Below are 13,081 nucleotides of genomic sequence, written 5' to 3' on the forward strand. Positions count from 1 at the left end.
AATCACTGAGCCCAATTAGTATGTATCAAAAAGTAGTCAAACATTAAAGTTAGCGTACAGAAACTGAATTTCTTCTTTGGCCCACTTACAGATCAAATGAACAGAATGCATCCTTTCCAAGCGAGAAGCCCAGACGTCAGCCTGATATTGGGTTTCAGACCATCTTAACATTATTGTTGGGAGTTGGTGGGCATATGTTGTACTTGAGAAGAAGCTCATCCACTACCAATGGATCAATTTAAAGCCACATGCCTCACAGGTAGTGACTCTGAGGTAAGTCACAGGAGTGTGGTGGGGAGTTGAAGCTATGGATAGAACAATAGGAAGATGGATGAAGGAAAGCTAGCAGCAATCTTGGCAGTGCTGCAAAGCACTCTTGCTTCTGCTGGTTTTACAACTGCCTGCAAAAAGATTACTGTGCCAAACGGCAGCTCAATATCCTAGAACGGTCCTTGTTTTAATTTCCTTTTTAGTACATGCATGGACCTTAATGCTGATCTTAGGTAGCTGGCTTATACACCTGAAAAATGAGTGAACCAAAAATGGTTTGGAAGATGCTTTGGAGCACAGGATATTGGTCTCTGAAACTGGCCTTGTGTGCATCCACATTTTGGCCGCAAAACAGGCAAACCAATGGCTATATTCTACCTAATTACTTACATTTTAGCACCTTTCTTCCTGAAGACAGGAAGAGTATAAAGTGTGGCTGTCAATAAAACATTGAAAAGAAGGAAAACATAGAAAGGGAGTTGGAAAATGAAAAGGATAACAAGCAAACAATGCTATTGACAGCATGCTGATTTTTCACAGTTACCTTATTGAGCGCAGTCACCATGACATATTGCAGCGTCTTGCATGAAATTACCTGAACTTATTCCATTGAAAATAAATCCATTTATTCTATTGTTTGGAAACTGATATTGGAGATGTCTAATGTGTCTATCATATTTCAATTGTCATTTCTGTTGTCTATGGAGACTGGATTGGGATCTTGCCACAACAACCAATACTCACTGCAAACAATAATCCAACACGACAGCGAAAATAAAAGCTGTTGCATTTATTTTAAAAGTCAAACATATAAAATAAAGAGCTTGTTATGTTCTGCCTCACTCTCAAAGTGCAAAGCAGATAATGCAGTTGGCAATGTATCTACCCATCTTCTCTGATGTGAATGTATAGCACAGACTTAATTTGTACATGTGTCTTGAGATTTGATTGGTAATGCACACAAAACAGCTGCCACTTTGCACATACAAACTACTCCCTCCAACATTCTTAAGCCTTGTCTATGTTTTCAACCCAGGACTTTCTACTTCAGATTTCCTCTTAGTTAGTACAAATCCTATAATGTACAGCCTTCACACATAGTCCTGAAGGATACTGTAGCATATTCTGGTCCAAATTCAGGACAAGCCAACTAATTGTTAGTTAATTTTCTCAATAAATGTTGGGCTTTGTGAAGGTCTGAACATATTTTTGTAAGCAATCAGGTGGACCATTCACTGTTTCATCTGGAGAACTAAACCACAAACACAGCCAAGCACCCACAAGCTTTAGTGTTAAGTAGAACCAAGCAGCCACCCTGGAGCCAGTTACAGCTATTGTTTGTTGCCAAAATAATACTGTCAGGGCAACCTGCCATGAGCTGCATTGTTTGGAGGAAGAAATTATGGCTGTGCCTTGATGCTTGGTTATTCACACCAACAGTCACAAAGCTCCCTTCATTTTTTGACAAATTCACAGCAAGCAGGGAAAAATGTCAGGAGCATCAGTGCAGTATAGAGTTGTTAAATAATTTCAGCTCCAGAGATCACATCATACTGATGTGGTGCCAATAAATTTAACTTTAGCTTGGCTACCAGAACCAATAGAAATAACTGGTAGAATCAAAATTGTGGCTTGGAGTTGCTTTATTCTGCTTATAAACTGCAAATGTTAGTTGCAGCTACTTAACAGCATCTGAAAAAGCAGGTCGTTCTGCTATAATGCATGTTTTGTTAATGTGAATTCGCTATAACACTGTTGACAAATTGAGGGCACTTTCCAAAGCACAAATGTTTAAAGTGTGTATTGGTTATAATATGATTCTGGCCCCGTAAGTTTAAATGGTGCTGCTATTATGCAATTTTCTTACAATATGGGCTTGCATGAGAATGGAACCACTGTGTTATAGTAGAACTGACTATTGCTAAATCAGAGCAATGCCATTCTTTAAACTTGTCAGATTTGTTTCCTTCCATAATATGGCAAAGGAATAAATATATATATTTATATACAATGCTGTAAAATAACAATTGGACTATTAGCAGTTACCTGATATTTAAAAAAACAAATTCCTCAGTTTTGACTGATACATGCCATAATGTACCTAGATTATGGCTGCAGCATTTCATTTCACAGCTGCCTTTCTATCCATAGTTACTTCTACTACACTGACTTATGTCACATGGCCTAATCCATTAAATCTAATGTGGCACGTTTTATGACAAATTCTACCCAACATTGAGGTCTTCCTTATTTTAATACTTCTATGGTTCACATAATACTATTGAAAGACACAAGCATTTCTGTTGAACCACTGCATTTGTCAAATGCAATTTCATGAATAAATCTTGAGTACTTGGTTCTTCAAATAGTAAAGATTATCAGTTAAGGAACTAACACCATATAGTGTCTGTCTACTGAAGCAAATTATTTTAGATGATAAGTTTAACATTGTGTTAAGTAAGGCACCACATGTCATTTTAACAAATTCGCAGAGAGTACAGGAATTATAGATATACAGGAAATGTTTGAAGTGCTCGATGATCAAAAAGGAAAAGCCAGTCTGCAGGTCATCAGCATGATATAAGCAGTGGATTCACCAGGGATTGGTGACTCTGAGCATTTTCCAAAGGCTTTCCAGACAGAAGCTCACAGGCAGCAAGTTCACGATACAGGGCATTCAATACCTCCAGGATGTGAGCTTTTCCTGCAAGAAACAACCAATTATAAGACATTTTTTGTTGAAACAGTTTATCAGTTTTCTCCCTTCGCAGATCTGCCCACCATCTGTATTATTTTCCTCACATCAGGAGACTGCTCAGGTTTTCCTTCCACAGATTTTCATAATCACAATGAAAATTCTTCCAAATTGACTGACTGTGGGGGTGGAGAAGGATGTGGTTAGATGTGAACACATAACCAAAACCAAAAAGATTTCATGGTGGGAAGAAGCCCAAGAGACAATTTTATTGAAAATTAAAATTCAAAGTTCAGGAGTTGCTTTACAACCAGCTCTTCTTTAGGTTATAATGCATCTGATTCCATGCCATGATTTATTTTAGTGGTAATGGAACAGGTACAGCATACAGCACATACAGGAAAGTCCTATAAATATCATTGACATGAACAACTAATTATCTTCGATGATTTCAATATTCCCATGTCCCTCCTTGGTCTCTATGCTCAGAATTAATTTACCCAGCTGTCCTCCATAAATCTCATGCAATTCATCTCCATGAACATTGTCCTTATCATGGCAAGCTGCTCTCGTGGTACACCACTCCTCAAATAAAGGAGATCTTGTGGTACAGTAGTAGCATCCCTACCTCTGAACTAGAAGCTCTGGGTTCAAGTCCCAGCTCTGGATGCGATGACTACAATGTGGCCAAACAAGTTAATGATCAATCTTTTTGATGTGCCCATGGCAGCCATTAAGAGAAGGAGAATTTACTGGTCACTTATGTGCTAGCCGCAATCAAATGGCCTCTTCACATTAAAGAACTGTAGGTTCAGGCTTGTCCATGAGCAAATGTCGTCTTTGTTCTGAGGGTTACCATGCAATCTAGGATATTGAACTTTTGTGAAAAGCCCCAAGTCTCCTTGACTTCCTTATTTCCTTATTTCTAGACTTTTATTTCCCTTTCAAAGGCCATCTCAAAACTTACTTTTTTGACCATAAGTTTGATAATTTCTCTTCATATGCCTTCTTTGCTTCCTGGAATTTATTGGACGTTTTTTCTACAGACATGCTAGAAATTTTTTTAATAGTCTGTTTCTTGACCAGAACGTTGTGAAAGTATTTTGCTCGTCATTAATTTGTGTTCCTGGCTCTTTAGCACCCAGTTCAGCCATGCGGTCAGATAGTGCTTTTGTTTAGCATCTCATTTGAAAGGTGACTGCCTCCAATAATGTGTTCATTCCTTGTTTCCTGCTTATCCGCGCACACTAATCTAAATTATAAACTCAATCTTTGAATATAAAAATACAATTTTCTGAGGTCAAGATGATGCCATGTACGAATAGGCAAATTATGTTATGTTTTAAATATTGGCTAGAGCATTTGCACCTACAGAAGAACCTCGATTATCCAAAGACTCGATTATCCGAATAAAATACTCCCCGCCTGTGTCGATCGGATAATCGAGGTTCCTCTGTATTCATATTATTTCACAATTAGTTCTTTGTATAATTGGAACCACGTGGATCTCGTTGACAATGAAATCCTTGATGAAGGTTGTTAACCTAGGCCAATCAGGAAGCCCTAGCTGACTAAAATAAATAGTGGATTTAAAATATTGTGGCTAAGTACAATGTGATACATTCTGAACCCTTTCAGTGATTAATGCAGCTAACATCTGAAGTTATCCGACTATACTGTTACATAATATTGCCAAGGCTTTTCTCTTGTGTCAAAATTACATATCTTTACTAGTGTTCATGTATATTTAAATTCTGCTGCTTAGATTGCATGAAAAATAAACAATTTATTGTGCATAAAACACTGTGTTCTCTTATTTATTATGATTTGGTAGTCAGCCTAAATAAAAATACTATTGAAAAAAAAATAAACAGTGGATTTGTCTTTCACTGTGTCTCAAAAAAACCCAAAAAATGTACCTAGGAGATTTACATCTATTGTCTTTCACTGCGTCTCACACATGTACACATGCAAACAAAATATAACCAGGAGATTTAGAGCCTCCTCAGTTAGAGCAAAAAAAAAGAAAAATAAATAACCAGGAGGAAAAAAAAGTGGATAATCTACTCAGTTTAGGGAACTGACTCTGAAAGAAGAAAAGAAGAATATAAACAGTAGATTTGGGGGGTGGTATGGTAGTTCAGTGGTTAGCATTGCTGTCTCACAGCACCAGGGACCTGGGTTTGATCCCAGCCTTGGGTGACTCTCTGTGTGGAGTTTGCACATTCTCCCCAAGTCTACGTGGGTTTCCTCAGGATGCTCTGGTTTCTTCCTAACAATCCAAATATATACTGGCTAGATGGATTGACCATGAGAGTTACAGGGATAGGGGTGGGTCTGCGTGGGATGCTCTGTGGAGGGGCAGTGTGGACCTGATGGGCTGAATGGCCTACTTCCACACTGCAGGGATCCTATGATTCTATTAATAAATAAATAAACAGTGGATTTAGAATCTCCTTAGTTCAGGGGTCTGACTCCAAGCTGGCTGGCCACAGCCAGTGTACTGTAGACAATTAAATAAAGGGTGACTTAGTGATGGATACCCACCGCTGTGCAGTTACTTCAGTAGTGATGGGAGAAAACAGCACATGCCTAAAGAATATTCATTTGCAATAATCATCTTGGAGTTGGGGTAAGCATTTCTGGAATCATGCCTTCATTTGGGAAGCTTGACTTGTTTGATCCTGTCGTTGAAGACTGGGCCCAGTCAAGCAGAAAGCACAATCCAAGCATTGAAGGTAGGCTTAAAGAAGATGCCTACAGCATCACTCAATACCATACCAAACTGTCCCTGTTCCTGTTCGATTATAGGACCATCCCTCACGCACAACAGAGATAGCTCCAGCAGAGTTACTGATGGGGAGAAGACTCTGTACCAGATTAAACCTAATATTCCCAGATGTGGGGCAGGGAAGGTGAAATGGCAGCTGGAACACCAATGCCCACCACATGCCTCCTCTAAGTGCGAAGGACAATTTAGGGATTAAGTTTGATGGAAATGGTCCTGTATAGGTACGAGGCAAGGTTGGTGCAAGGTCAGGTCCCATGAGTTACAAAGTTTGAGCAGGTGAGGTGGTCTTGAACAAACATGTGGATCACCTGAAAACTGTTACCTCGCAAACGGGGTAGCAGCAAAACAAATCTGCCCCCTCTGAACCAGCCCGTGTGAAAGTGGCCCAGGGTAGTCCTGTCAGTACGCAGGGCGACTGGGAGTTGGGTGGTCCATGACCAGCCTGGAGGAAAGCAGGCCTGGGGAGGGTCAGTCAGCACACATGGCGGCCAGAGACCGGAAGGCCGACAACTGTCCTGCAGGAACGCTAGCCAAGGACGGTCTGATCAGTATGTGGTATGGACGGGTGTCAGGTGTCTTTTATATAGTTATATTGGGTCTGTGTTCTATGCACTGTTTCTCATTTGATTGGACTGTCTTGTTGGTGTTTGTTACTAATATCTTTGTGATAAATGGAAGTGGGATTTGAGGTTTGTCCTCACCTCCCTGAAAACTGGTTAAACATTGGGTTTTGGCTTTGCTGCTCTTGCCCCTGTACATGGTGGTTTTTTTGTGAACTGCTGCTTTCTGTTTATTGTTAACTGTATTTCATACTGTTCAATAAAAAAAACCAGGAGATTTGGAATCTCCTCAGTTTAAGGGACTGACTCTGCACTGGCTGGGCCACAGTCAGTGTGTTACTGCTGCTTTGGGTTTCTGCTTTTTTTTGGCGAAACCTGATTCCTGAACTGGCTGAATTATATTTGTTAACTGGTATTCCTTTTTTATTGAAGACTGATTTCTAAACTGCCTGATTTACACAGTCAATGTGTTTCAGGTGTAACTCAGTTCTCATTAGGGAGCTGTTGTTTCACTGGCTGCCTGTGTTACTCTTTTACTTTTAGAAAAGGACTATGTTGATTTTGTGGTAGGGCTTAGCCCTTGCATTCTGACTTTCTTTTTTTAGTGTTTGAACTGAACCCTTGTGAAAAAATATAATCTTTCCAGGTGAGCTGGTCCTGTATGGGTAGGCCTCTGTAAAGACTGAACGCCTGTGTGTGTACTGGGTGGTGAGCAATTTTGCTGCATCCTGGAGTGGACCCAACCCCTGTGAGTTAACTGTGCCTTTAAAATGTACTGTGTTCCTGTGAGTGGGTCTGGTGCTTTGGATGGACCAAGCCTCTGTGGAGACTGAACACCTGTGAGTGCTGTGGACTCTGCCTTGGAGTGGACCAAACACTGGTATGTTAACTGCAGCTTCACAGTGTACTGTGTTCCTGTGAGTGGGCCTGGTTCTCTATGGATGGGCCAGGCCTCTAAAGAGACTGAACACCTGTGTGTGTGCTGCTAGGTGTACATTTGCTGCCTTTGGGTGTGGACTCTGTCTTCAGGTGTGACCTCTGCCTTGATACTGGAAACTGTATTGTGAGGATTTTGTGAATTCTGTTAATGGGTTTTGTAATTATTTGTCTTTGAGTGTGGGTTAGTCAGTAGGTGGGGCAACTGGGAGCTGGAGGGTCAATAACCAATGTGGGGGAAAAGCAGGCTGGGTTGTCTGTTAGTACGCAGGGTGGCTGAGGACTAGGCAGCTAACAATGTGCCTGTTTGAAAGCTGGTCAAGGGAGGGGCAGCCAGTATGTGAGCTGGTGGGGGTCAGAGGTTGATGACTAGCCTGGAGTAAAGTGGGCTGGGAGGAGCTTGTCAGTATGTAGGTTGGGCAGAGCCAGGCAACTGATAGTGTGCTCACAGAAAAGCTGGTAAAAGGCAGGCCAGTCAGTACTCAGGGAGGCTGAGCCTGGCGGCTGATGGCAGCCCGTACGCAGGGAGGCTGGGAACCAAGCAGCTGATGGCTAGTCCATAGGAAAGCTGTGGACCAGGCAAGAGGATTGGTCAGTATGCAGGGTGGCCAGGTGCTGTAAGGAAAGCAGGTTGGGGATGGTTTGGTTAGTACACGGGGCGGCCGGGAGCCGGTGGCATGCATCCGTCCTGGAGGAAAGTGGGTTGGGGAGGGTCAGTCAGCACTCAGGGCGGTCGGAGACTGGAAGGCCAACAACCAGAAAAGCTGCCCAGGGAAATCTGATCTGTACACAGGGTGACTGGGAGCTGGGTGGTTGATGACCAGCCTGGAGGAAAGCAGGCCTGGGGAGGGTCAGTCAGTAGGCAGAGTGGCCAGAGGCAGGAAGGCTAGCCAAGGACGGTCTGATCAGTATGTGGTGCGGACAGGTGTCTGATGTCTTTTTTTAATATATAGCTATATTGGGTCTGTGTTCTATGCACTGTTTCTCATTTGATTGCAATATCTTGTCTGTGTTTGTTACTGTAATCTTTGTGATAAATGGAAGTGGGATTTGAGGATTGTCCTCATCTCCCTGAAAACTGGTTGAACAGTGGAGTTTGGGGTTTGGCTTTGCTGTACTTTCCCCTGTACATAGTGTTTTTTTTCTTGAACTGCTGTTTTCTGATGTTAACTATGTAACTGTGTATTATTTTTTACTATTTCATAAAATATTAAAAAAGACTTAGTCCCCTGAACTAAAGGGATTCTGAGTTAGAATTGGCTGGCCACGGGCAATGTACTGTGTACATGTAAACAAAGGGTGACTTGGTGAGGGAAACAAATTAAACAGAGGATGGCTGGCTACAGCCAGTGGCACTGCTGGTTTTATTTCTTTGCCTTGGGAAGCTGGCTTTTCAGCTGGCTAGTTGCAACCAGTAATATGATTATTTTGGAGAAGGTGTGGGAGTGGAAGAAGCAATTTGGTGAGACTTATTCTTTGTCAGCTGTTGGGTCTGAACTTCTTACCTGCCCTATCTCGATTACTAGGCATGCACTGAACCGCAGTGGTGGGCCCAACCTCACTGAGTAGGCCGATTCGTTGTATGGGTGCTAGGCCTCCGGGTGCAGATTGTGGTGAAGTGAGGGAGCCGGATCTCCATGTGTGCCCTGCCGAGGGGAGGAGGAATTCCTGTCGGGAGGAATTCCTGTCCTGACTGAAGCAGGTTCCCATTTGGGAAGTGGATTCTGGGTCAGATGTCAGACTATGGGAGTGGACTCTGCCTCATGCATGGACTCTGCCCCTTGTGGTTTGCACTGTAACCTTATGTGTACATTGTGTTTGCGCTGTACCTTGTAGGTTGTAATTGAATCGTGTTTTCGTATGTACATTGCATTTTGTGTATCTCTGGGGAGAGTTAATTTCGCTGGGTGTGCTGGCGTGCGGGTTTCCTTTTTATGTGCTGTTTACCGGCTGTTTCTGTGTGTTTTTATTTGGAGGATTGTGATGTGGTTTATCTTGGTTCTGTGTACTGCTTTTTCTATTAGTTATAGGGGGCCTTGAGGCATTTGTTTTTTGAGACCTTGTTTCTTTGTTTTACTGTTAACTGTTAGTGTGTCATGTGTATTGTCAATTTGTACAATGCTGAATTTTAAAAAAACACACAGGATTTAGAATCTCCTCCGTCCACGGGACTGACTCCCAGCTGGCTGGTCACAGCCAGTGTGCTGTGCACAAGTAAATCAGGGGTGACTTGGTGATAGGATACCAACCTCTGAGCAGTTATTTCACTCTGCTTGGCAAATTATTACACGAAAATTCAAAGTTTAAAAAATCACAACACCAGGTTATAATCCAACAGGTTTATTTGGAAGCACTAGCTTTCGAGCTGCTGTCTCTTCAGGTAGTTGTGGAGCAGGACCATAAGAGACACAGAATTTAGAGCAAAAAGGTTTACATTGTCTTTGTGTGTGTTATGTCCCGTTCCACAACCACTTGATGAAGAGGCAGTACCTTGGTGTTGTGTAATTTTTAACTGTCCACCCCAGCCCAACACTGGCTCCTCTACATCATGAAAATTCAAGATTTGATAAGCAAGATGATGTGGCACTAAAATGACAAAATGAGCAGAGAAAGACTTAGAGGAAGCTAAAAATTAGTTGGTTGAGCTTGTATCCAGGATTTCCTTCAATCTGAGTTTCCAAACTCAGTTATCCTGAGCAGTCAATCTTCCACACTTCTTAAGGAATGTTTCAAGAACACTTTTTTTTGGCAGAAGCTAAGAAGTGATCTTTGTCTCAGGGACTGGAGATGATGATGTATGGATTGTGGAGCCTAAATAGGGTGCAGATGTGGCAAGTCCAGTGCCAGAAAAAAAAAATACACTGAAATATATTAAAAGGAAGTCTAAAGAATACAATGACATGTTATGGCTGTTTTGCATGCATTTGTTTTACAATTAAACTGGATAAACCAGCAATGGAGGACAAAGAATGGGAATGTTGTTGACCTGCTTGTCAAAACTATGGATGACAATCTCAGTAAAATCTGCTTTATGTTAACCTGAATACTTTTTAAAAAATGCCATTACATAACATCCTGTCTGACTGAATAGTTCTGCAGCTGTTTATGTACTTGAAGTAATCCTGGAATGCAAGACATAAAATCCATTAAACTTCCATTGATGTTGTGCTGCAGAACAAAAGTCTCTCCTTTTTATAGTATACGAACTGCATTCTAGGATCATGGAATCACAAAGCACAAAAGGAGGCCATTCAGTCTGCCATGCCTGTGCTGGTTGTTTGGTACAACTGCCCATCAATTTCATCGCTGCTCCTTCTTCAAGATGCTGTACTCATTTTCTCCAAGTATTTATTCAATTATCCTTTGTACGTTACTATGGAATGACTTCCACCCGTTCAGGTAATGCCTTCCAGAGCACAAATAGTTTGTGTGCTGGAATTTACTCCATCTCTGGAGATAGGCTAGGAGGCCTCACTTACAGTAGGTTGATGGTGTTGAGAGGAGACTCCAACGTTTTTATCACTAGCAGGAGCCTCAGCAACATGGACACCCATAATGCAGCCAATTAAGTGGCCTAGTATCAGTCTCCTCTCGCCCTACAGGCATTTTAGCTGTGTTGGGAGGTGCTGCCATCATGTGGTGAGACTGTTTGTTAAAGCCTGGTGTCTCCCAGTGGATTCCCAAGAATCACTTTTTATGGCTGCTTTATGGACTACAGTGGGCCTCCCTGCAGTAATGGGCCACGTTCGATGCTGTCACCGGAGGGTTGCAGTGCTCAAATCTGAGACCTGCCTGGACTTGGCATGTTGAGTAAAACAATCTTATTTGAACTGAGAGCATCTCAATATTGGGCTGCCCTCTTCCTTTTGCAGTCTCAGCTGTATCCAACTCCATTAGTGAAAAGTGTTGAGGGTGCAAAGTTCCAGCAGCCTGATTTAGGCCACTATCTCTAGAAGAGGAGCAGATCTTCTTAATTATATAGTTTTTTTTCATTGTACATCACCAGTAAAATGCCTCCCTCTGTCCCACTGCCCTCCAGCATGGTGTAAAGTTTTACTTTCAGGACTGGAAACGTGACTACCTGTCTTCTGAAAAAAATTCCAGCACTTGTGCCGAAAAATGTTTCCTCATGTCACCTCAGGTTCTTTGTCAGTTAATTTAAGTTTGTGTTCTCTGGTGACTGGCTTTTCTATCACTAGGAATAATTTTTCCTACAGTATTTATGATATCTAAATCCTTCATGATTTTAACAACTCTGCCACATGTCCTTGTATCCTGTGCTCCAAGGAGATTGACACTAAATGCTTCAGTCACTCCTCAAAACTGAAAAACCACACTTTATTTTCAAAAAAATTCATTCATGGAATGTGGTGTCGCTGGCTGGGCCAACATTTTGCCCATCCCTAGTTGCTCCTGTGAAGTTGGTGGTCAGCTGCCTTCTTGCACTGCTGCTGTCCATTTGTAGTAGAGATACCAACAATGCTGTTAGGGAGGGAGTTCCAGGCTTTTTTCTTTGCTAAGCTTATAGTAAATTATTTATGGACCCTCTCTATGGTCTTCAAATTTCCTGAAAATAAATTTACCATTTTTTTTTTTCTCAATTTGTTAATGGAATGTGAGCATCACTGCGAAGAACATCATTTGTTGCCCAGCACATTACCCTTGGGAATGTGGTGGTGAGCTGGTTTCTTGAACCAGTGCAAGTTATTTAGTGTAGGTACATAAACAGTACTGTTAGGGAATGGGTTCTAGGATTTTTCAGTGGATAAGTAAGAATTAATCACATTGTTGTGGTCACATCTAGGCCAGGTTTGGTCAAGACAATAGATTTCCTTCCTGAAATGATTTCGTAAATGAAAAGGTTTTCACGATGATCTAACAGTTAAGTTGTAACAATTACTGATTCTGACTTATTGTTCTGAATTTATTAATTAACTGGATTTAGTTTTCCAGGATGTTATGGTGGCATTTGAACTGCTGATTGTTAGTCCTCACTTCTAGATTACTCATTTGGTAATGTCATTAGACCATTTTCAGAAAATCATTTCCCAAGCCAGCATTGGGGCTCACTGGTTAGCACTGCTGTCTCAGCGCCAGAGATCTGGGTTCGGGTGACTGTCTATGTGTATGTTCTCCCCGTGTCTGTGTGAATTTCTTCCAGGTGCTCTGGTTTCCACCCACACTCCGAAGAGTGGGCCAAATGGCCTGTTTCCACACTGTAGGGATTCTATGGAACCAAGCCTATTTCCAACCTGTCATTTTCCCAGCGTTAACTCCAACTTTGGGATGTAACTCAACCCAAGGAGGTAAATGGCAGTCTTGCATAATGATGATGTAGGTATGAGTGTCATTGCCATTCTGCTTTTGGTCTTTCACTGCTGTTGGCTAACCTGGCATCATCTTAAAGGTGAGAATCTGTTGATTTATCAGGTTACTGCTTTCACGCTTACCCCCTGGATACAGGTATTAGAATGGAGGGCTTATGCCTGAAACATCAAATCTCCTGCTCCTCGGATGCTACCTGACCCGCTGTGGCTCTCCAGCACCACGCTGTTCACCCCTGGATACAGGTGCCAATCTGTGAATTCTCTTCGATTGGGACCACAGCACACTGTGTTCAAACTCCTACCAAGAAGTAGTTTTCCCCTCCTGCTACCACCGGGCCTTAATTACCCCCATCCCTCACATCCCACACCACTGGTCTCTGGTTAATTCCCTACATTCCCCACCCGAGTGCTGCTGGGTTCACTAGTTTCACCTGCACATCTACCAATGTCATTTGTTGTATCCGTTACTCCTGATGCAGTCTCCTGTACATTGGGGAGACTG

At 42.1% G+C, this 13,081-nt stretch overlaps 1 protein-coding gene across 2 annotated transcripts in view; it reads right to left on the minus strand.

The window, feature by feature from the left end:
* Positions 1-1,045: 1,045 nt before the first annotated feature.
* Positions 1,046-13,081, minus strand: part of efcc1 (EF-hand and coiled-coil domain containing 1) — a 93,933-nt gene continuing 81,897 nt past the window's right edge. Inside the window, exon 7 of one of the 2 annotated variants that reach the window (XM_072582207.1) lies at positions 1,046-2,974. In XM_072582207.1, the coding sequence (XP_072438308.1) occupies positions 2,841-2,974 (134 nt within the window). In that variant the 3' untranslated portion in view covers positions 1,046-2,840. Of the gene's footprint in view, positions 2,975-3,024; positions 3,145-13,081 lie in introns of those variants that run through there. The other variant, XM_072582208.1, reaches the window with a different exon arrangement.

This window comes from Chiloscyllium punctatum, chromosome 12, assembly GCF_047496795.1.
Source record: "Chiloscyllium punctatum isolate Juve2018m chromosome 12, sChiPun1.3, whole genome shotgun sequence".
Taxonomy (NCBI): domain Eukaryota; kingdom Metazoa; phylum Chordata; class Chondrichthyes; order Orectolobiformes; family Hemiscylliidae; genus Chiloscyllium; species Chiloscyllium punctatum.